The 22834-nt window shown below is 36.5% G+C and overlaps 1 protein-coding gene across 1 annotated transcript in view; it reads left to right on the top strand.

The window, feature by feature from the left end:
* LOC136032464 (uncharacterized) overlaps positions 1–22834 on the top strand; it is a 44223-nt gene that overhangs the window by 15248 nt on the left and 6141 nt on the right. Inside the window, exons 2-4 of the mRNA XM_065712774.1 lie at positions 3361–3459; positions 19992–20114; positions 22683–22832. Of these exons, the coding sequence (XP_065568846.1) occupies positions 3361–3459; positions 19992–20114; positions 22683–22832 (372 nt within the window). The remainder of the gene's footprint in view (positions 1–3360; positions 3460–19991; positions 20115–22682; positions 22833–22834) is intronic.

Here is a 22834-nt window from a genome sequence, read left to right on the forward strand (position 1 = left end):
TTTGGGGAGGGGGGAATGATGGACGTGGTTACTCTTAAAAAGGACACTAGATTTCCAATTTCCAAATATGAGTCCCATCTGAAGTTTATACGACCACCCAATCCATTAAAACCTTGTATGACCCAGGGCATAACTTACAGCCCTTTGCCCAGGGCACTTTGAATCTTAAAAAGGAACTAGGACTTTCAATTTCCAATCAAATGAGCCTCCTCTAAAGCTTACACGACCACCCCTTCCAAAAATATCTTATATGCTCCTGGGGCATAACTTACTACCACCCTTGCCCCCAGGCTATGGGGGTTTGTTTCAACCCCAAAGGCCTTTTTATATGATATTTGAACTATTTTGAATAAAATTTCTATTGGTTGCAATTGGGGAAAAGAGGACGGGGAAGGGAGCTAGTTGCCCTCTAATAACTTTCAACTCTTAAAAATGGCACTAAAACTTCTGGTTTCCAACTGAGTGATCCCTTCCAAAGTTTATACAACCACTTCTTCTAGAAAAACCTTTTACTTGAATAATGGGCAGCTAGTATAACTTATAGCCATTTCCCTGGGGGCTCTGGGGGGGGGTTCATCCTCAAAAACATAATTATTGGGCTTTTCAACTACGCTGAACAAAATGACTCTCTGAAAATTTTGATTGGATGTGTTTGGAGAAATGATGGGCTTAAGGTGGCTAGTTGCCCTCTAATCACTTTCGAGTGTTAAAAAGGACACTAGAACTTCCAATTTCCTATCAAGTTCCAAGTTTCTATGACAACTCTTTCTATACGAAATGCCCTGGTCAGAAAAAAAAATCAATCAAACATTTCGTGGCAATGAACTTTAAGTAAGGAGCAACGCGGCTAAGTAGTAACCAAAAGTCTAAAAAAAGGAATTTGGTATCAATATATCCATCAAAAGAATCAGCTTACTATGCTGATTCTACATATTTAAAATACATCAAGTTTAGTGTTACCCATCAAAGTTACGAGCCTGAGAAAACATGCCTGATTTTCGAAAAGCTAGAAGCACCACCTAAAAGTCAAGGAATCTTAATGAAAATCACGTTATCGGATTAAACGTATCGGAAAACCCTATTACAGAAGTTTCAAATTCCTATGTGCAAAAATGTGGAATTTTGTATATTTTGCTAGAACAAAGATAACGGATGAGTGTTTATTTGTTTTTGTTTTTTTGTTTTTTTTTCGGCAGAGGGTTCATTCGAACGGAAATTAAAAACCCTAGTACCCTTTTTAGGTGACCAAAAAGATCGGAGGGCAGCCAGCCCCTTCCCATGCTCCTTTTCCCCCCGAAGTTGTCGGACCAAAATTGTGAGATAGTCATTTTGTTCAACATAGTTGAAAGATCCAGTAACTATGTCTCTAGGGATAACATGACCCCTCCCCCCACAGTCTTTGGGGAGAGGCCTGTAAGTTATGAAATATGACCATTGTTTACGTCTAGTATTTATCATTGGGAAGTATGCTGACATTCTTTGGGGGGGTGGGCTATTTTTGTAATGGGTGGGTTTCCATAAGAAGAATTTTTCGAGATGGGGGTGATCTTTCCAGGGAAATTTTACGCTTGGGGGCTTTAAATGAATTCCTATGCGAAATTCTTTTTATTTGTCTTACTTCATCTTTGCCAATTCAGTTTTGCATGCGGAGATGTTCTGAGGGAACAATCCAGGGGCTGTTTTAAGTGCGACTGAATTTCCGAAAAAAAAGTCTACGGAAGGGGGGATTTCCGGAGTGATCGATAAAACGATTAGAAATTAAAGTCTTTTACAAATGAAACTATGTTAAAGACATTTTTTAAACTGAATCGGGGGGTGGGGGGATTATTCTGATTTTATCCTATTCTAATTAAACAGCCCCTCTGTTTCAGTAGCAATTCTTGATAAATTGAAACAAACAGTCAAACTGTAGCGTAAAAAGGGAGGTATTGAGGAGGGGGCAACCCCTTCATATACGAACTCAAAAAAACTTTTTTATTATTTAATTTTGAATGGTTTTTCAAATAATGCCAAGGAGTCTTTTAAACCGCTCATAAAAAATCCCCCCTCCCTCACGAAAAACTTCCTCGTGGAAATTTCATCCCAGATAAAGTGTGTATTTTTGTAGGATGATCCTCCCTACCGTGAAATTCCCTCCGGACATTTCTATCCTTACTGACCCCCCAGTCCCCAATTCAGCTTGAAAAATTTTCTTTAGCATACTTTCGTTTGTAAAAGACTTCAATTTCTAATCGTTTTCTCGATCCTTCCGGAAATCCTCCCTTCAGGTTAGCCTTTCAGAAGATATCGAAGGGAGTAACGAACTAAACCAAAACATGTTATGTTTATATGGGTTATCAAAAAGGCTTAACTCTTCTGTAGCGAGCACTACCGAGGCTGAGATTATCAAAATAAACATCCGAGGAAACGTTAAGGGGAACGTTGAGCTAAATCAAAACATACTATGTGCATACAGATTGCTGATACTGGCGCATCGAGCATCATTTGCACTGTATTGAAACATTTTAGACAGTTTTTATTTTATTGTTATAAAATTGAAATCAAAATTTGATTCAATGATATAAGGTTAGACGAGGACTGGATAGCAGAAAAGGAACCAACTCTCTACCCTCCAGTAGCTTTTTCCGATATGGGCGCATCGTCAATTATTTTTGGAACGGCTTACCGTATCAAGAAAAACTTCTGGGGCATCATGAGTGGGATAATCAACTGATCAAAACGTAATATTTCCTGCTACTACTGCTATTAATACTGCTGCACCTACTGTTACTACTACTACTATTAATAATACACAGTTAAGGCTATACTTAAGAAGCTGAAAATTTGACGGAATATTGAGGGGACATCGAATTAAATTAAAATACACTATGTGGATGCAGATTGTCAAAAGGGTGTATTTCAAGAATGGATATGTGTATGCTACAACTAGCACTACTACCACTTTTAAGCTCATGTTAATTTTTGCTCGTTTTGAGTTTGATTTGGCTATTTATTGTAATATCAGTTCATTTTGAGTTTCATTTATTTGTCGATGGTGGTTTGTGGTAGTTTATGCTTGGAAGATTATTCGACTTTATTTTTACTCATTCTTGGCTTGATGGAAAACCTCACTCATGCAACCAATTAAAAGGCTGTGTTTCTGTAAATTTGTAAATCACCTTCTGTAATTGATGGTTTTGTATTTGTTAGGCATCTTTACGGGCCAGTGCCCTCTGTCCTTCAACCTTTCGTCTTCTTCTGTTTGTGGTTCTGTTTTTTATGTCTTATTTTTTAACGCGTGTTTTTCTGCAAGTGCTTTAAGTTACTCGAACATCACATCGTATAATAACATTAGCACCTTTTTTTTTTCACACCTTACAGGTTTAAAGCATGACGGAAGTGCCATCAAAAATGAAGATATTGAGAGCGTCAAAAAAGATTCGGTCAGTACGTCTAAGCTACAAGGAATATTAAGCTCTGGTATTTATTTATTTATATTCTTGCCACCCATAAGGCCTGTAATTAGAGCTAGATAGTTTCAGTCTGAAGTCCTAAATCTTATCAAAGGGGCCCAAATCTCTGATTTCTTATACAACTACTTTGAAGTTTTCATGTTTTCTTCCTTATCTAAGGGGTAATTCCTTATCCAGGATAATTGCATTATCCTAGGGGTCCAGTAGTTTCTATAGTATGTTAACAGGTTTGAGCAAATAAGTTTTTTGGAAACGTTACATTTTTGAAAATCTTGTGTTCTCGAATAAATCATTTAATTTAGAATAAGTCATTGGCCGCGCAATAACCCTGCCCAAGTAAAGAGCAAGTGGGCACAATGGATTTTTTTTTTCACTGAGGCACTTCATGTAGAAGGATTTGTCGTAGATACTTTGAAAGGATCTCATTCAATTGGAAACTACAATTTATAGTGCACTTTTTAGGATTCGAAAGTGATTGGAGGGCAACCAGCCCCTTCCAACGCCCATCAATTTCTCAAACATATCCAATCGAAATTTGAGTTAGACATTTTGTTCAGCCATAGTTGAAATGTCCAGTAACTATGTTTATGGGTATGTCAACAACAACCCCTCCACAGCTCTCGGGGCAAGGGTTGTAAGTTATACAATTCACCCATTGTTTACGTATAGTATTTTTATTGGGAAAAGGGCATGTTTGTCCTTTAGCGTCCGAAAAGACCAAAGACATTTAAGTGAAGCTTTCAGAGAATCTTGAAGGGAGTGTTGACCTAAATCGAAGCACATTATGTCCATACAAGTCGTCAAAAATCATGGAATGACTGAAGGTATTAAGTTGGAATTTTCAGGACATGATGAGGGGATGATTAATTAACCAAAAAAGCAAAATTTGCGTGCTACTACTACTATTACAACTACTACTGCTACTGCTTCCAGGATCAAACATACCGTCTTTTCTTGCTAAAAAAATCCTTATATGTGAACAATAGGAATAACTTACAGCTCATGCACCAGGGGTTGAGGGTTGTGAACCCTAAAGGCAGAACTATTTAAACTTTGGTCTGTTTTAAATAAGATGGTTATCTCAAAATTTTTATCAGATGTGTTTAAGGAAAAAAGGCATGGGGTGAAAACCCTCCGATCACTTTTGACTCTAAGATATTGCACTGGAACTTTTGACTTTCAATCGAATGAGCCCCCTTCAAAGTTGATACAAAAACGTTTTCCATCAAAACCTTATGTGCTAGCAATGAGCAACTGGATTAACTTACAGCTCTTGCTCTGGGAGCTACCGGCGGGGTTGTTAACCTCGGAAGCATGGTTATTTGACCTTTAGACTATTTTGGACAGAATGGCTATTTCAAATTTTGATCGAATGCATTTGGGAAAAAATGGCTGTTTGGAGGGAGAGGTGGGTGGCCCTCTGATTACCTTTAATTGTTCAAAAGTGGACTATCTTTCGATTTCAAATCTAACGAGCCTCCTCTAAAGTTTATACGACCATCCTTCCATAAAAACCATATATTTTAACTATGTGTAACTTGCCTTTTTTCAGTAAAAGGCACAGAAGGCATGGTTTTCAATTCTACTCATGTTAATTTCTGCTTGTTTTTAGTTTGAATCGGATATTTATTGTAGTTTCTGTTCGTTTTGGGTTTCATTTATTTATTGATGGGGATTTGTGGTAGTTTTATGCTTGGTAGATTATTCGATTTTATTTATGCTCATTTTTGTTTTAACGGAGTCTTTTTCTTTTCTTTGAAAAACTTATTTTATGTAAAATCTTTTTTTAATTAATTATAATAAACAATAAATCATTGAAGCCTTATGGCTCTTTCGTATAGGCAACGCTATAGCGTTGCATCTGATATAATTCTGTTCCATGTACTTAGTAATTTGTTGTTTTTTTTCGTCAGTGATTTTTGAGCAGTTAAGACTTAGACAGGGAGCCAGGAATGAGTTTAGTTTTGTATCGTTGACAAATTTATTTATTTATTTATTTGAAAACACGTCATACAGAAGCAAGAAGACGGATCAGTAAAAGAAAACAAAATAATAAATCAATAAAGACAACATTTAAACACTTCGCAAAATACAAGACAAGCAAATATACGGACGAAACCAGAATTAAAAAAAGAAAATTGTTAGCGAAAGAGCATAATTTACATAATATACGTGCTGGAAAAAAAATCTTCAAAAACGGTGACATAACATACTATATATGCTACAGAACAACGTTTAAACAATCTTCCAAGAATGAAATTAATAATATTGAAAAACCCGTCACAATTAAAGACACAACAAAACGGAGCGTAGGAAAAAGAAAAACACAACACATCACTGTTTAAGAATGTGGGACCAACCATTTAAATTCCCATCTATTTTTCTACTATGTTTCGCTATCCGTCTGGCAACGGCAACCTCTGAGTCAGCAACCTTGAATTTCGTAATAGTGAGTGAATTTCTGTACCACGGAGGTAGAGGAAGCAGATACTTGGCAAAGCGAAAGAACATGGATCGGATATTGCTCTTGTCAGTTTTTCAGGACCTTTCCAGAAGGGTGCGGTGTAGAGTATATAGGAAGGGCAACAGCATTATATAGATTTGCTAGAAGAGGTCGGTTGAATCGAAGTAAGATACAATGAAAGCGTATGCTGCTGAGGTTCTACGTCTGATTTGTTCAAAAAGACGTTTTCGGGTGTGTTGGATAGAAAATACAATGGGCAGACCTAGATACATAAGGTGATCTATGGGTTGAATAGAGCTAGATCCAAGCGTGATGGAAGGGGCAGAGGAATCTGTTTTCCAGTTAAATAGGACAATATCAGATTTTGGAGGAGTTGAATTCAAGCCCAACTTTCTGACATTCTGCTTCAAGGATTCCAAAAATTTGGTGATACGTTGAAGAGTTCGACTAATGTTTAGATCAAGGAAAGGTTTAAAGAAGACAAAATCAGTAAAGGTGGGCAGATCTTGTGCTTCCAGCACAAGATCGGAATTGTGACAGCTCCTTTACGGGGCCCTTTCTTGTCTAGGATAAGTTGTCTACGTGGAATCGGGGCATGCCTTCATTTGGGGGTAGTTTCAGTCGGATACTTAGTCTTGAATATAAATCCCGAAGACAACGAATAATGGCCAGTTTAGCCATTTATCCATGTTTACCAGCTTTCAGAGGCATCGCTGCATGGATAAGAGAGTCGAATGCATGTTTGACATCATATCCCCCCAAAACAAGGTTAATTCAAGCTGCGGTAATTCTAATTATCGCAGCTTGAACTAATCTTATCTTTCCAACATTGGATAGGGTTTTATTGCAGTCATTTGGGGAAACGTAAAAGAAGGTGATTATAGGGCACCAGACCTCTAGGGCTCCCCTATTCACTGCCTCCCCCCCCCCAAAGGCACTCGATCAAAATTTTAAGATAGTTATTTTGTTCAACATAGCTGAAAAGTCCAAAAACTATGGGATGACAAGACCCTCCCACAACCCTTGGATAAGGGTTGTAGTTTTTGCTATTTGTTCATTGTTTATATATGGGATTTATAATTTGGAAAGGGGTACACTGGCGTAATTTCATAAAAAGTCGGGGGAAGGAGAGCAAAATGAGAGCCAATTTTCCCAAATCAAGCGAAACTGACAGTAAAAATGAAAAATGAGCCATATAGTACCATGAAGGCAAACATACTAAAGAAAATCGGCCTTTTTCTCTGGATGCTTGCGTTATGCAGGCTCATATTAGTATTGATAAGATCAAGGAGGCACACTCGTGCCTCTATAAAGAGGCGAACCACGACAATGTTAAGCGATCTTCGGTTCCAGTGGTCGCAGAGGGATGGGGAGGGATGCATTTCGTAGCCCGAGCTCCAACTAAGAAACCTGCCAAATTTCATCCCCCTCCGACTTTTCCTTCATGGGGAAAATCTGGCCGAAAGTTTCGACCCACCAACCCCAGCCCCCCTTTAACGTTGTTCGATCGGGCTGAAATTCACAAGTTAAGGTCCCCTAGGGCCCAGGAGCTTATCCGCGAAATTTCAGCTCGATCCGATAACTCCTTCCCTGTTTTCCAGAAACCACGCATAGCCACTTAATTTTCATATTCTTTTTTTTCTGCCACGCCTACAGGTCACAGCCGAAATCGGATCTGGGTGTACGAAGACTCATTCGATGCGAAATTCTCCGAGTAAGTTTCCTTGAAAGTTTCGTAGGAAAATCTTAACCCCCCGAAAGTTTCGACCCACCAACCCCACCCCCACCCCTTTAACGTTGTCCGATCGGTCTGAAATTCACAAGTTAAGGTTCCCTACGGCCCAGGAGCTTATCCGCGAAATTTCAGCTCGATCCGATAACTCCTTCCCTGTTTTCCAGAAACCACGCATTAGCCACTTAATTAACCCATTTCTCCATAAGAGCCCATGTTAATTTGAAATTTTTAAAAGGTATTTAAAAGTTATATTTACACACATGCAGGTGGTTAGCTCAGTTAGAGCGTGGGATTTTTAATCCTAAGGTCAAGGGTTCAAGTCCCTTATCGGGCGGTTTTTTTCACAAAATATGAAAAAATTCCGTTTTCTGAAAGAGTTAAAGAGGCTGCGTCCCAAAGTCGAACCTTAATACGTACAGGAATTAGGAGAGGCAGTCCTAATTCCTGTACGAGGCGTACAGGAATTATTAAATTACATCTACCTTGGATTGTAGAAAAACGTACAGAAATAATATGAAAAAAACTTCGTTTTCTTAAAGAGTTAAAGAGGCTGCGTCCCAAAGTCAAACCTTAAAACGTACAGGAATTAGGGGAGGCAGATGGGGGGCTGCCGCCCCCCAAACCCCCCGCTCTTACAGACTCTTTTGTACAGGTTTTTTGTTTTGTTAATTAAAAGAGGGCCTTTCCGAAGCCAAGAGCGGGGGGTCAGGGGGCGGCAGGGCAGCCCCCCACAACAAAAAACCTGTACAAAAGAGTCTTTAAAAGCGGGGGGTTTGGGGGGCGGCAGCCCCCCGACTGCCTCTCCTAATTCCTGTACGTTTTAAGGTTCGACTTTGGGACGCAGCCTCTTTAACTCTTTAAGAAAACGAAGTTTTTTTCATATTATTTTTGAAGAAACTGATCTTCAGGTTGGGGGGGACTGCCACATAGCAAATTACGCTATTTACGCAAGGGACTTGTTTGCTCTTGGTTTAAAAAAGGGGGTAAGGTTATTAAGGCGAAGCTCTTCTGGAATCTTAAGGTGAGTGTCTAGCCGAATCAAAATCACTTTGTTCATGCAGCCTTTAAAAAGGGCATACCCGCAATGTTTCAGAAATTTTTTAGGTTATTACGTCGAAACTTACAGGATACGATAAGTGACATGTTTAACCGACCAAAAGGGAAAATGTGGATGCTACTCCTACTACTACTACTACGATTAATACCAAAGATAGGGGTATTAAGGTGAAAACTTCGAGGAATGTTGATGGGGAAGGAGAATTAAATCAAAACACTATATATATGCTGTTGCAAAAGGGCGTATTAACAATACCTTGCGAATCGCTTTGAGTATTATGTCGGGACTTTCAGGTATGTTGATGGGGATGTTGGACTAACCAAAAGGCTTTTTGGTTAGTACATACTGCTAATACTACTTCTACTGCTACGACGACTGGCCCCTTTTCAGGGCCCTTCCCGTCTTTTACAGGGACAAGTTCAGATTGACTATTCCCTCTCAATTTATTAACATGCCGATATAAGATATTACTACTATGCCGTCTGACTTAATCTTCCACATCTTTGGCAGTTTCATCCATGGTCTCCACTTCACACCTCCTTAATGGACATTTTAGTACTTTCTCCACTTTCTTTACATTCCTCTTATTTTCATATGATCTATCACTCATATAATTCTATTACAGGCCCCTCCTCCTCTCTGTTAAACATAAAACACTTTTACGAATACTCCTAGCTGCTCTTATAACTTTCCTCCCTCAAATACCATCAGCAACTTCACGGATAATTTTCTCAGAAACATTCCATTCATCTTCTATATTGTCAAATTTTAAACTCTCTAAGTTAGTATTTACCTGTTCCCGGAAATTTTCTTTCAAATTCATATTTTGGAGTCTATTAGTCTTGACAGCAATTAAATAAAAAAAATAGTTTTTTTTTTAACTGAAGGTAAGGAGCGACATTAAAACTTAAAACGAACAGAAATTACTCCGTATATGAAATGGGTTGTCCCCTTCGCAGTACCTCGCTCTTTATGCTAAAGTATTTTTAGAACCCCTCATATGCGTAATAATCTCTCTTCGTCTTAAGTTTTAATGCTTCTCCTTTCTTTCAATTGATAAAACTTTTTCATGTTTATTTTTTATAGTAAATCTTTTTTTATAGTAAATATAGAAAATCCTACGCCCTTTTCATTGAATTTCTCTTCCCCCGTGACATATTCCTCCAAGGAAAGATCCTCCTACATAGCCCCCTCCCTTCAACCCCACCCCAAACCAAAAAAATCCCCCTGAAGACGTCTGTACACTTCCCAATAACCATGACTGTATGTAAACACTGGTCAGAGTTCGTAACCTGCAGCCCCTCCCCCAGGAACTTTGGGGGAGTAAGTTCCCCCAAAGACATAGTTATCATGGCTTTCGACTATGCGGGAAAAATGGCTATCTCAAAATTTTTATTCGTTACTTCGGGGAAAAATGAGCGTGGGAGGAGGCCTAGGTGCCCTCCAAATTTTTTGGTCACTTAAAAAGGACATTAGAACTTTTCATTTCCGTCAGAGTGAGCCCTCTCGTGACATTCTAGGATCACTTGGTCGATACGATGACCCCTGGGGAAAAGAAAAAAAACAAATAAACACGCACCCGTGATCTGTCTTCTGGAAAAAAAATACGAAATTCTACATTTTTGTAGATAGGAGCTTGAATTTTTTTCTGTAGGGTTCTCTGATAGGCTGAATGCGATTGTGTGATTTTCGTTAAGATTCTGTGATTTTTAGGGGGTGTTTCCCCCTATTTTCCAAAATAAGGCAAATTTTCTTAGGCTCGTAACTTTTGATGATAAAGACTGAATTTGATGAAACTTATATATTGAAAATTTAACTTGGCCTCCTTCCCCATCCCTTATTTCTAAAAATCGTCTGATCAAAACTAAGACAAAGCCATTTAGCCAAAAAAGGAATTAATATGCAAATTTCATTTTAATAATTTATGTATGGAGAGCCAAAATCAAACATGCATTAATTCAAAACCGTTCAGAAATTACATAAAAAAAAACTAGTTTTTTTAACTGAAAGTAAGGAGCAACATTAAAACTTAAAACGAACAGAAATTACTCCGTATATGAAATGGAGTAATTTCTGTTCGTATGAACGGAGTAATTTCTGTTCGTTTTAAGTTTTAATGTCCCTCCTTACTTTCAGTTAAAAAAACTAGTTTTTTTTATGTAATTAGCATAAAAATCCAATTCTTTCGATGTATCTTTTAGCATCGAAATTCCGTTTTTTAGAGTTTCGTTTACTATTGAGCCGGGTCGCTCCTTACTACAGTTCGTTACCACGAACTGTTTGAAACAGAGCTTTTTATGAATCATCTTGACAGGCATTTATTTAATAACTTTTAAAAAAACAACAAGGTTGAACATGTAAAGATCCTAACTTCTGTTTTACCTCACATTTGTAGAATACCAAAAAACTAAGTATGAGGGCTCAATTACACGAGGCTTAGGTTGTACTGGGGCTCTGTTCCACGGGGGGATCAGTTACACGAGGGTTCAGTTGCACGGGGGCTCAGTTAAATGGGGTTTGTTTGCTCAGGGGTTGAGTTGTACGAGGGCTTAGTTAAATGGGGTTTAGTTGCACAGGGGTTCAATTGTACTTCGGTTCAGTTGCACTGGGTTCAATAACAGGGGTTCAGTTACACGGGGGTTCGGTTTCAATGGAACCATCAATCTATATTTATTATTACTTTTTTTTTAAGTAATCTTGGTTGTTATAGTATGATAAAGGTAGGCTAATTATTCAGTGAAAGAAAATGTTTTCTTACTTTAGCAATTACTACAGATAAATACTTGAACTTGGCCTTGGCCTTACTCATCCATCCAATCACCTAGGATAAACAGTACAACTAAACACAATCAACCAAAAAGAAGGATCGGGTCCATAGACAAACAGCCATGTCGTTAGCAAATGTAAGTGATCATAAACTTAAAAGCAAAAACACCTCCAATCTAATGAAATATTCTCAAGTGGGACCATCTTCTACTAGGGCTTGTCAGAGGAATATTCCCTAGCCTATATGGGTTTCTGATTATTGAATTCCTGGCCCAGGCAAAGTGACGCGCCTATCGTAAGCTCTTTATGATATCCCTGTGATAAGTTAAGTTTGCGAAATTCAACATATTAATGGAATCATCAAAAGATATATACAAAGTGAGAGTGGCATTATCCTTGTTAAAATCCAGCTTGTGAATGAAGCCGAAAAACAAATTTAGAATAATCCTATGTTCTAGAAACTCTATGTGGGCTGTCAGATAAACTGCGTTATTGGTCTCTGGAACCAATTAAAATTTAAAAGTTATCCAAGCTGGCACGGATACCATATATCTAAGACAACCCTAATAAAAAAATAAAAATAAAAGAAATTACATAAAGAGTTCCTTCAATATTACTTGATAGTTATTCGCTTTACTTACCTAAAAGCTTTATTCTCGGAAAAACCTCTCAAAATCAATTTGTGGCTTAAAATTTTACGTCTAATTGAAAATCCTTATAATTACTGCAAATTCTTGACCAGCCCGAAACCCAAGCCTCTTTTCGATGCCCTCCCCCCAAAGAGAGGTGATTAAAATTTTGAGAAAAATAATTGAGAGGTCCAATAGCTATGCCTCCGGGAATGACGTGACCCTTCACGGCCCTTGGAGCAAAAGCTGTAGTTATGGAAGTTACCCATTGTTTACATATTGGTTTCGTTATTGGGATAGGGGGTATGTTTGATCTTGGGTCACTGAAAAGGCTAAGGGTATTAAAATGATACTTTCGGGGAATGCTGACGGGTATGTTTAATTAAATCAAAACATTGTGTGCATGCAGATTGTCAAAAGCGTGTATCTTAAGTAGTCGTTGTAGGAGTAGCAGTTACTGTTATAAGAGTTTTTGTGGCAAGTGGGGTAGTGATAACGGCAGCAATATCACCGGTATAGGTTATTACTATGACTGGGAGTAAATATGGCGGGAATCAGGACTAGAAGTTGTAGTAGAGGAAACAGCCCTAGCAATCATGGTAGGCCACCGCCAGTCTTGGTAAGAGTTTAATAATTGAGTTGAGCGTAAGAACTTCAATAGACTGCTATAGACTTTTAACATATCCCAAGAAATTACTATAAAAGGTTGATTTGGATTCTTACAATGTTGGAATGCGTCTCAGCTATTCTTGTGTAATTGATTACCTGTTTAACATGCTGCTAAGCACCTGATGAAGGTTTTGTCTCGAATATGTGATTATTAGTTGTGAAATCTGGCACATGATGGACATTTTGTATGATGATGAGACAAAAACCCACTTGAAATAGTTTGCTATTGAAAACTGCTAATAGTTTTTTTTTTAACTTATAAATTAACATGCTAACGTTTTCTAGTGCGAAAAACGGCCTAAATAGGTCACGACTTTGGGAATTATTCGTTTCCACTTTCCAGTACCCTTAATATATTTTTCAGAAATCGTCTCTGACTAGAAGAAATCAATTTGACAGTTAATTACATGAGTGAGTGAAGGTTGAATCCTTGCAACTGTCGGCAAACATGGTGAAAGGCAAAATGCTTCAAGTTCTTAACATTTTTCAAACAGTTCGTGGTAACGAACTGTAGTAAGGAGCGACCCGGCTCAATAGTAACCAAAACTCTAAAAAATGGAATTTTGATACCAATAGCTACATCAAAAGAATCGCATTTTAATGCTGATTTTAAATATATTTAAAGTTTCATCAAGTTTAATCTTACCCATCAAAAGTTACGAGTCTGAGAAAATTTGCCTTATTTTAGAGAATAGGGGGAAACAACCCCTAAAAGTCATAGAATCTTAACGAAAATCACACCATCAGATTCAGCGTATCAGAGAACCCTATTGTATAAGTTTCAAGCTTCTATCTACAAAAATGTGGAATTTTGTATTTTTTGCCAGAAGGCAGATCACGGATGCGTCTTTATTTGTTTATTTGTTGTTTTTTTTTTTGTGTGTGTCCAACGCAAACTTGGAGCTGCTGTAATTAACAAAAAAAATTGCAAGGTTTTTTTTTCTTGGAGCGATAATAATCTAAAGTATGATTTGTTTATAGTCCATAGTGAACAAAGTTTCACTGTGAGCTAAGAGGGATGTCAACTAACGCAAGGAAGACAAGGCCTGAGCAAAACTTTTTGTTTACGACTTTGAAAATGAGGCGTGACAGGCAGAGGCGCGTACGTGGGTGAGAAATCCCAAAATTTTTTTGAATTATTGAATAGGATTTATATCGTTATTATTGAGCCTCCTTACGGAAAAAATCCTGCGCATGTAGGCTGCGTTCCTTGACTGGCAAAAACATACTGTATTTATAGTATAACTAATTAAATAATAAACTTTCAAAAAAAGAAGTTTTTTAAAGAAATGTAAAGGCCATATTAAACTTAAAATCAGAAGAAATAGAAACCTAAAATAACTCAAAATGACCAGATATTACTGTTAAAGAATTATTCTAACCCAAAACGAACAGTAATTTAAGAAACAATCATAGCAAAAAACATGCAACAAGAACTAATAAAAATGAATAAATAAATTCTAAAGCGAGTAAAGCTTAAATTGAATATACAAATTAAACGACGAACAAAAATATTTTACTATTGAAGTATAAATAAAACCCAAAACGAAGAGAAATTAAATAAACAGTCATGGCAAACAAACATACAATAGGTACTAATGTAAATGAATAAATAAACCTTGAAAAGAACAGAACTTAAATACGAGTTTTGCCTCCTTTTCTCACTATAAAAGTCTAAAACCTACTGCGTCATTGGTGCTTTGCTGAAAACTTTATGCGTCTTCAACAGTCTTGGAAAGTACAAATAAAATCAAACTGAATATTTGATAGGTAATGATATTAATTGTTGAAAGATCATCATTTCAAGATTTCATTCTTTGTAATTTTTATTTTCGTTTTCAATGCTGTAACAACTGGAAAAGAATATATTAGTAATATAATTCGTTTCCAGTGAAGCGCCAATGACACAGTAGGCGTTAGACTTTTACAGATGCTGAAGGGGGCTGTATCCAAACTCGTGTTTGTAGTGAAACTATTTTTTCTTGAACAGTCTAGGGAAAAACTAATAAAAATTAAACTAAAATTTGGTATATAATTATATTAGTTACTGAAAGCTCATCAGTTCGAGACTCAATTTTACTGTAATTTGTATGTTTATTTTCAATAAGTACAAAAGAAAATATTTGTCATATAATTTGTTTTCGGTAATGCGTCAATCACATAGTAGGTGTTAGACTTTTACAGTGAGAGAAGAAGGCAAAACCCAAACTCTTGTTTGTAGTGATTTGCGTTCGTTTCAAGCATGATTCGCATATTTAATTTAAGTTTCACTCGTTTATTCATTTATATTAGTACCTATTGTATGTTTGTCTGCTATCATTATTTATTTAATCTTTGTATAGCAAAATATTTAATAAATTAAATATTTAATTTAAGCTTTACTCGTTTTAAGATTTATTTATTCATTTATGTTAGTACCTGTTGTATGTTTTTTTTGTTATGATTGTTTATTTAGTTTCTGTTCGTTTTGGGTTTCATTTATTCTTTAATAGTAATTTCTGGTTGTTTTTAGTTTGAGTTTTTGTAGGTTTCTATTTCTTCTGATCGTATGTTTAATTTGGCCTTTACTTTTCTATAAAAAACTTCTTCTCCAGAAAGTTTTTTTTAATTAATTTCTATTCATTTTTGATTGCCTATTTCAAAATAATTTTTATTCCAAAATGAATTAACAGTCTTGGCAAGAACTAATTAAATTAAATATTTGATCTATAATGATATTAGTAGCTGAAAGCTCACCAGCTCCAGGTTTTGTTTCACTCAAGACCGGATTTAAAGCTTCGGCCCTTCTAGGCCCAAGCGTTTTTGCCGAATCATTTTTGCCAAGTTTTTGGGGATATCCCCAAAACTTCTGGAATTGTGAAAGCCTATCCGTAAATCTTGGCCTGGTTTCACTGCAATTTTCATTTTATTTTCAAATTTGTAATAAGGACAAAAGAAAATATTTGTAATATAATTCGTTTTAGTAAAGCGCTAAATACTCACTAGGCTTATGTTTTTACCGTTAGGGGAACGGGCAGTAGCCAAACTCTTGTTTGCAGTAAAGGAATTAAGGTGTCTTGAACAATTTTGGAAAGAACTAATAAAATTGAACTTAATTCACATCGTTTTTCGAATAAAATATCGTTAATAATTTATTTTCGGGTGGGGGATGGGCCAGATAGGGAGGGCTAGGAGTTAGCTCCCATAAGTTTTGGAACAAAATATCGTCAATAAGTTTGCTTTTTGTTTTTTGGGAGGGAGGGGCGTTGGGCCAGGGGTCAGTTCCCATGATTTGTCATTGATATTTTTTCAGCGGGAGGGGTATCGAGACTTGGAGGACCAGGGATCAGCTCCCATAAGGCTTTGATTAAAATATCGCTAATTAGTTGTTTGTTTTTTTTGGGGGGGGGGGTGAGGAGCTGGGCCATGGGGGCCGGGTTGCCATAATTTTGCAATAAAATATCCTTAATATGTTTTTTTTGTTTTTGGGGGTCGGTTCATGCAGGGAGGTACAGGGGTCAGCCTTAAGTTTTCGAATGAAATATCGTTAGTAAGTTTTTGAATGTGAATGGGGGTCGCGCTTATCAGATCTTTGAACTATTTTAAAAACCCTCGCATAAAAAACTTATATGTCCCGGCCATAACATACAACACTGGTTCCCGGGCTCTGGAGGGGGGGGGGGGGTTAACCCTGGAATTTTGTTATCTGATCTTATGACCTATTTTAACAAAATGGCTATCTCAAAAATTTGATCCGATGGATTTGGGGTAAAGAGTAAAAAAAAACACCTTATATGCCCCCGGGGTTTAATTTACAACCCTTCCCCCGGGCTCTGGAGGGAGGGGATAAGTTGACCCCGAAGTTTTATTAGCTGATCGTTTGACTATTTCAAAGAAAATGGCTATCTCAAATTGATTGGATGTATCAGAGGCAACGTTATAGCGTTGCCTATAGTAAAGGCCATACGGCTCCTATGTTTTATTTTTGCTTATTATTTTTATTTTTTCCCAGAGGCACTTTGTATGAGGGGTCGATGCATAAAATTCGGAGGGGGCTCATTTGATTGGAAATAGGAAGTCCTAGTGCTCTTTATAAGAGTCAATAAGTGATAGGAGAGCAACTAGCCCCCCACGCCTTTTTTTTTTACCAAATGCATCCGATAAAAACTTTTAGATAGCCATTTTGTTAAAAATAGTTCAAAGATCATATAACAAAAACTCCGGTGTCGTCACAACTCTCCAGGTCCAGGGGGCAAGAGTTGTGAGTTATGCCCTGGAAAGGGATGCTCTTATAAACTTCAGAGAGGGCTAATTTGATTGGAAATTGAAAGTTCCAGTTTGCTTTTTAAGATTCAAAGAAGATTGGAAGGCAACTAGCCCCCCCATACGCCCCTTTTTTCCCCAAATGCATCCGATAAAGATTTTGAGATATCATTTTGTTAAAAATAGTTCAAAAATTAGATAAAAAAAAACTCAGGTGTCGACACAACCCTCCAAGGCCCGGTGGCAGGCGTTGTAAGTTATTCCCTGGGGATATATATGCTTCTTATGGAAGGGATGAACGTGTAAACTTCATAGAGGGCTCATTTGTTTGGAAATTAAAAGATCTAGTTCACTTTTTAAGAAGCCCTCTAATCACTTTTGGTGACTCTTAAAAAGATAACTAGAACTTCCAATTTCGAATCAAATGAGCCACCTCTGAAATTTATACAACCACCCTTTACATGCCCATGGGGCATAACTTACAACACTTGCCCCGAGCTCTGGTGGCTTGTATCGACCCCGGAGTTTTGTTATTTGATCTTAAACTATTTTGAACAAAGAGGCTATCTCAAAATTTTGATTGGATGCATTTGGGGAAAGGGGCCTGGGGGGGTTGGCTACTTGCCCTCTGATTACGTTTGACTCTTATAAAGGGCACTAGAGATTCCGATTTACAATCGAATGAGCCTCCTCTGAAATTTATATGGCCTTTCCTTCCACAAAAATCATGTATGCACCGGGGCATAATTTACAACACTCCCCCCAGGTTCTGGGGGGTTTTGCTGTTCCTGTAGTTTTCTTTATATGATCTTTTGTCTATTCTGAACAAAATGGCTACAAAAAAATTTCGATCGGACGCGTTTGGGGAAAAGAGGGAATGGGGGAGGGGCTAATTCTCATCGGATCAATGAAGAGTCTTAAATAGGGAATTAGAACTTTCAATTTCTAATCGTTCGAGTCCCCTCCGAGTTCTATAAGACTACCTTTTCCATAACAAAAAATCTTATATGTCACCGGGGCATAGTTTACAGCCCTTCCCTGTCTCTGGGGGGGGTGTATGTTGACATAAGTTCTAATCGTTCGAGTCCCCTCCGAGTTCTATAAGACTACCTTTTCCATAAAAAAAATCTTATATGTCACCGGGGCATAGTTTACAGCCCTTCCCTGTTTCTGGGGGGGGGTGTATGTTGACATAAGTTTTATTATCTGATCTTTGGACTATTTTAAACAACTGGTTATAGGAAAAAAAGGGTGTGCTCCAGGGATAGATGTCCTCCGATGGATTTGACTCATATAAAAGAAGCTAGAACTTTCAATTTTCAATCAATGAGCCACTATTTTTAACCAAATGGCTATCTCAAAATTTTTGTCGAAATGGCGGTTCGGACAGCTTCAGCCATATTGAATGCCAAAATTTATGCAAATTTCCAATCCATTTGAATAATTTTTAGTCTTCCCATCCAGCCAAAATTCTTTTGCAAAGCCATTTTAGAATTTCTTTCAGAATTTTGTTCGAAACACAAATAGCAAGTTAAAATCTCAATTTTTAGGCAGAAAAACTATGTATAAATATAACCAATAATAACAAAAAAGGGAAAGAAATCCCCATTGTAACCAAGATTGCTGAAAAAACTTATGGAAGTACTGGTAGTTTAATACCGTAGACAACTTTATTCAGTCCTGGAAATCTGAGTAATTTGGTTTATTAATGTTTTTAAGAAGAAAAGTTTTATGAAACGCATTTTGTCTCAGTAAAGCACAAATAAAGCTCTGGACTTCAGATGATTTAAGTGGGCGTTAATACTACCCCTACTTCTATGACTTTATTTTTGCTTATCTTTGGTTTAATGTAGCTCTTCAATTTTCTTTGAAAAACACACGTTTTCGATTTTTTTTTTAGTATTGATAAAAATGTAGTTTGTAAATTGAAGGATTTTACATACGGTAATAACTTGTAATATCTTCATTAATATGAAAATAACTTAGCTTTATATAGATCTAAGAACAGGGGGGGGGGGATAAAACGGTCTAGATCCCAAAGTGGAATTATTAGTGTGTTTATTTTTCCCAGAGGGGAGTAAAATGTCCTCTTGCTGGTGTCCATGTGCTGGTTGATGTGACGAAGTGTATGTTTTTGTCTTCCTCTTTGGGTTCTCTCTGGCTTTTACTCCATTACCGCTCTAGGGGGTCTATATTTCGTTATGTATTTAACGTGTTATGAGTAATGACATCTGCGTTGGCGTATGGTAACTGTTATTAGGGATTGGTGCAACATAGAGTAAAATGTCAGTGGCTGGTAGAATTGTCTCCAGTTAATCCTAATGAATGACAAGGATGTATTTTACGCAGTTACCTTAAATAATTAACCATTTGCAGTTCATTTGTTGAAAGGTAGCTGGGAAATAAAATACTTGCATTTAGAAACTTGCCACATTACTCGCCCTCCAAAATAATTCCAGAAAATCACATGTAAAATTTAAGAGTGATGAGCACGAGGACAAGAGACTCCCTTATCTGCAGGGTAATTTTCAATTTGTTTCGAGTTTATTGTCGCTCTTTTCTTCCATTTAAAAGAAACTCTGTTTTTATTGCAGCCAGTTGCAAACCAATTGGGATGAGTATTAATTTCTCCCGTTACATTTAGGTAAGTGAGTTAAGTAAGTAAGCTAGTTAAGTGAGGATAAAAGAACGGTTGAGATTATCTGACCAATAGAGGGTGAGACTCCTCATCATTAAGATTTTGTTTCAAGTATGTGAAGTCCAATTGCAAACCAATTGGGATGAGTATTAATTTCTCCCGTTACATTTAGGTAAGTGAGTTAAGTAAGTTAAGTAAGCTAGTTAAGTGAGGATAAAAGAACGGTTGAGATTATCTGACCAATAGAGGGTGAGACTCCTCATCATTAAGATTTTGTTTCAAGTATGTGAAGTCATTGATTATATTGTATGCTTCTCTTTCTATTTCTTTTTTTTTCAGGTGCAACTACGATATTTTTAGTTGTCTTCATTGCGTTGCCAGTTGCAATGCTAACCTTTGGAATCTTGCATCAACATGAATGCCCTATTCAGCCAAGAATCCCTTTGTTTCTTATAGTTGGAGGTACAATACTTTTCCCATACAATGACTAAAGTTTAATTTAAAAATAATAGATGAGGAAAAAAAGTGTAATGGTCTCATATAATGTTTAAGACCACTCACAGTGATGTTTTACTAATGCCAGGAATTAACAAGCGCTAAGCTCAACCAATGCGAATTTTTTAGTTAATCGAAAAATTCTATCAAAAGTCTGATTGCCTCACCCAACATTTAATATAGCTTACTGCGATTAATTGCAGTTATTTACTGAATAAACACAATTATTATGCTCTGCTTAACTTTTTTTGGGCAGCAAAATCAGCTTTACGTGAATAATTTGGAAATTTAAAGAAAGGGTCATAGTCTAGTGGTCTAATTCCCCCTTTTATCCCTCTATGGTATCCCAATTGTACCAAAAATTACAGTTGAAAGGAAAAAATATTGAAGTTAAAAATCTTCCAGTTCCGTGGCATATTTAAAGAAAGGTTTTAACAGGAAGATTTTACTTGACAGAGAAATGCATCTAGAATGTTTCTATCTAGCAAGAACAAAATACAGCTTATCTGGTGCACAATAAGTAACCAGTTAATTTAATGTTTCAATAAACCCTTTTAAGCAAAATTCAATGTTTGCAATTGGCTATTGAATACCAAAGATTACTAAAATTAATTTTAATAAGCTTAGTAATTGCAGGATCAAATAACCACCCAGGTATTAGTAAAATGTCGTTGTGGATGGACCTTTAGCTAGAGGTAATAATACGAATCATTAGTTGATCGCCAGAGATATTTTTGATTCATGAAAAGGCTGGTTCTGTCATTTGAGGTAAAGAAAGGCGTTCCAAATTAGGACCGTACAAATTCTGCAGGGTAGAGAATATATAGTTTCTCTTTAAATTTTGTTTTGCATTTTGGAAAAGATTGAACGCTTTAATGAAAACAAATAAAATATATGAGAAAAGTACACAGCCCTTCAAAAGCTATGTACTGAATCCTAAAATTCAAAAGTGTTTCTGTTGTCTCAGAATATTTCAATAAATAATGTTAATAATATTAGTGGAAGTGTGGATGACTGTCGTCTTGAAGATGTAACTTCATTAGTATTCCAGTCGTATAGGGCATTTTAGAGTATTCGAGTTATCTAGAGCATTTGTACAAGTATTTTAATTGGTACTTGCGTTTTACCCTGACCACACTCAAGAAGTGAAGTTAGGTCAATTATGACTAAGTACGCCAAATATGATGAAAATATAATACTTTAATAACAAAGCTATGGAAACTACTACAGAGAATTATGGAAAGCAGGCCACCCAGAACGCATCGTATTGAATGCTTAACCTAACCAACTCTATATATTAAATATTGAATTAAATTGTGCTTGCATAGTAGTTTATCTCACTCAGGCTAAACTGATTATCTTAGAGTACAGACAGGAAAAAACTGTTTTAAACAAATTAAACGGATCAAACTTCTTGCGTGCGGTCGTGATAACACCTTTTTGTTATATGGGGTATATGTAGAGTATTTTAGAAAAATGGTTATGTCAAACCATTTAATCAGATGTATACTATTTTAGAAACTAAATTAAGCTTGAGTAATTCAGTTTACGATCCATTGCCGTGTGTATTCATTTTTTTTACGTCAGGGAAGTTCACATTTCAGACATTTTTTCTGTGTTTCTAGTAAAGTATTCAGCCTTTTAGCAAGATACAGTACGAACTTTTATGCATGACAGCGTTCTTCTTTGGGTATTTTCTGTTTATCGCAAGTTTGAACTCATAAAAATGTTTCCGCCAGACCACTAGGATAGATTGAGTTAAAATGTAGACATCATTTTCTGTTCGCTGAAAAGAACAGATTAATTCAAACATTCATTAAAATTCATTCAAACACAAGGTCAATTGGGATGGAATAAAAAAGTACTTTATGTTATCTCGAGAATAGGAGAGGTAATTGATGTGCAATAGACCTAAATAGTAAAACTTTTAGCTAAAGCATTTTAAAATACAGTTGATTGCCCTTTAATACTTTTAGCTAAGTGCTATAGGGCTTTGGCAAAGAGTGACACTATGGAGGAGGGGGCAGCCTTTCTCATATATGAAATAATTTATGTTCATTTCAAGTTTCAATGCTGCTTTTACCTTAATTTTGATTAATTTGTTTTCGTTAAATTCACAATTGAAATAGCGAAATCACAATCCCGATTTTCAGTAGAATAGCATATTTGAATCTCCAGATTATTAATCCGGCTTGTCTGTAGAAAAGAAGCACTTTTTAACCATATAATTACAACGTAAATTTTTTTTTAGTTAAATTGAATCAAGTTTTTTTTTTTGTTTTTTTTTTTTCATTGTGTAAGTACAGATACCCTAAAACGTTGGTGGAACTCGATGTTCGTCAGTGCATTAGTGAACTAAGATATTTTTCCAGGTATGTCCGAGATATTAGTTAATTGTAGAAGAAATCTAAAAATATTTACTTCTTTCATAGCAATCATAAACCATTTTTTTAGGACTACCTAGTATTTTTATGTACCTAAATGCCAGCTTTTAACTGGTAGCTATATCTTAATTCAATAGTTACTTCTCAATAGGTGCCAGTCTTCTTGCAAGGGTCATCATTCAAATGGTTTATGTGTTAATGGATGCTCGTTCCTCAACCTGGCGAGAAGGATGGTTTGGCAAAACTTTTCAAGTTCTAAGCTTTGTCATTACTGCGGTGAATCTTGTATGGTTTTGTACAGGT

This window comes from Artemia franciscana, chromosome 10 (assembly GCF_032884065.1).
Source record: "Artemia franciscana chromosome 10, ASM3288406v1, whole genome shotgun sequence".
NCBI classification, from domain to species: Eukaryota; Metazoa; Arthropoda; class Branchiopoda; order Anostraca; family Artemiidae; genus Artemia; species Artemia franciscana.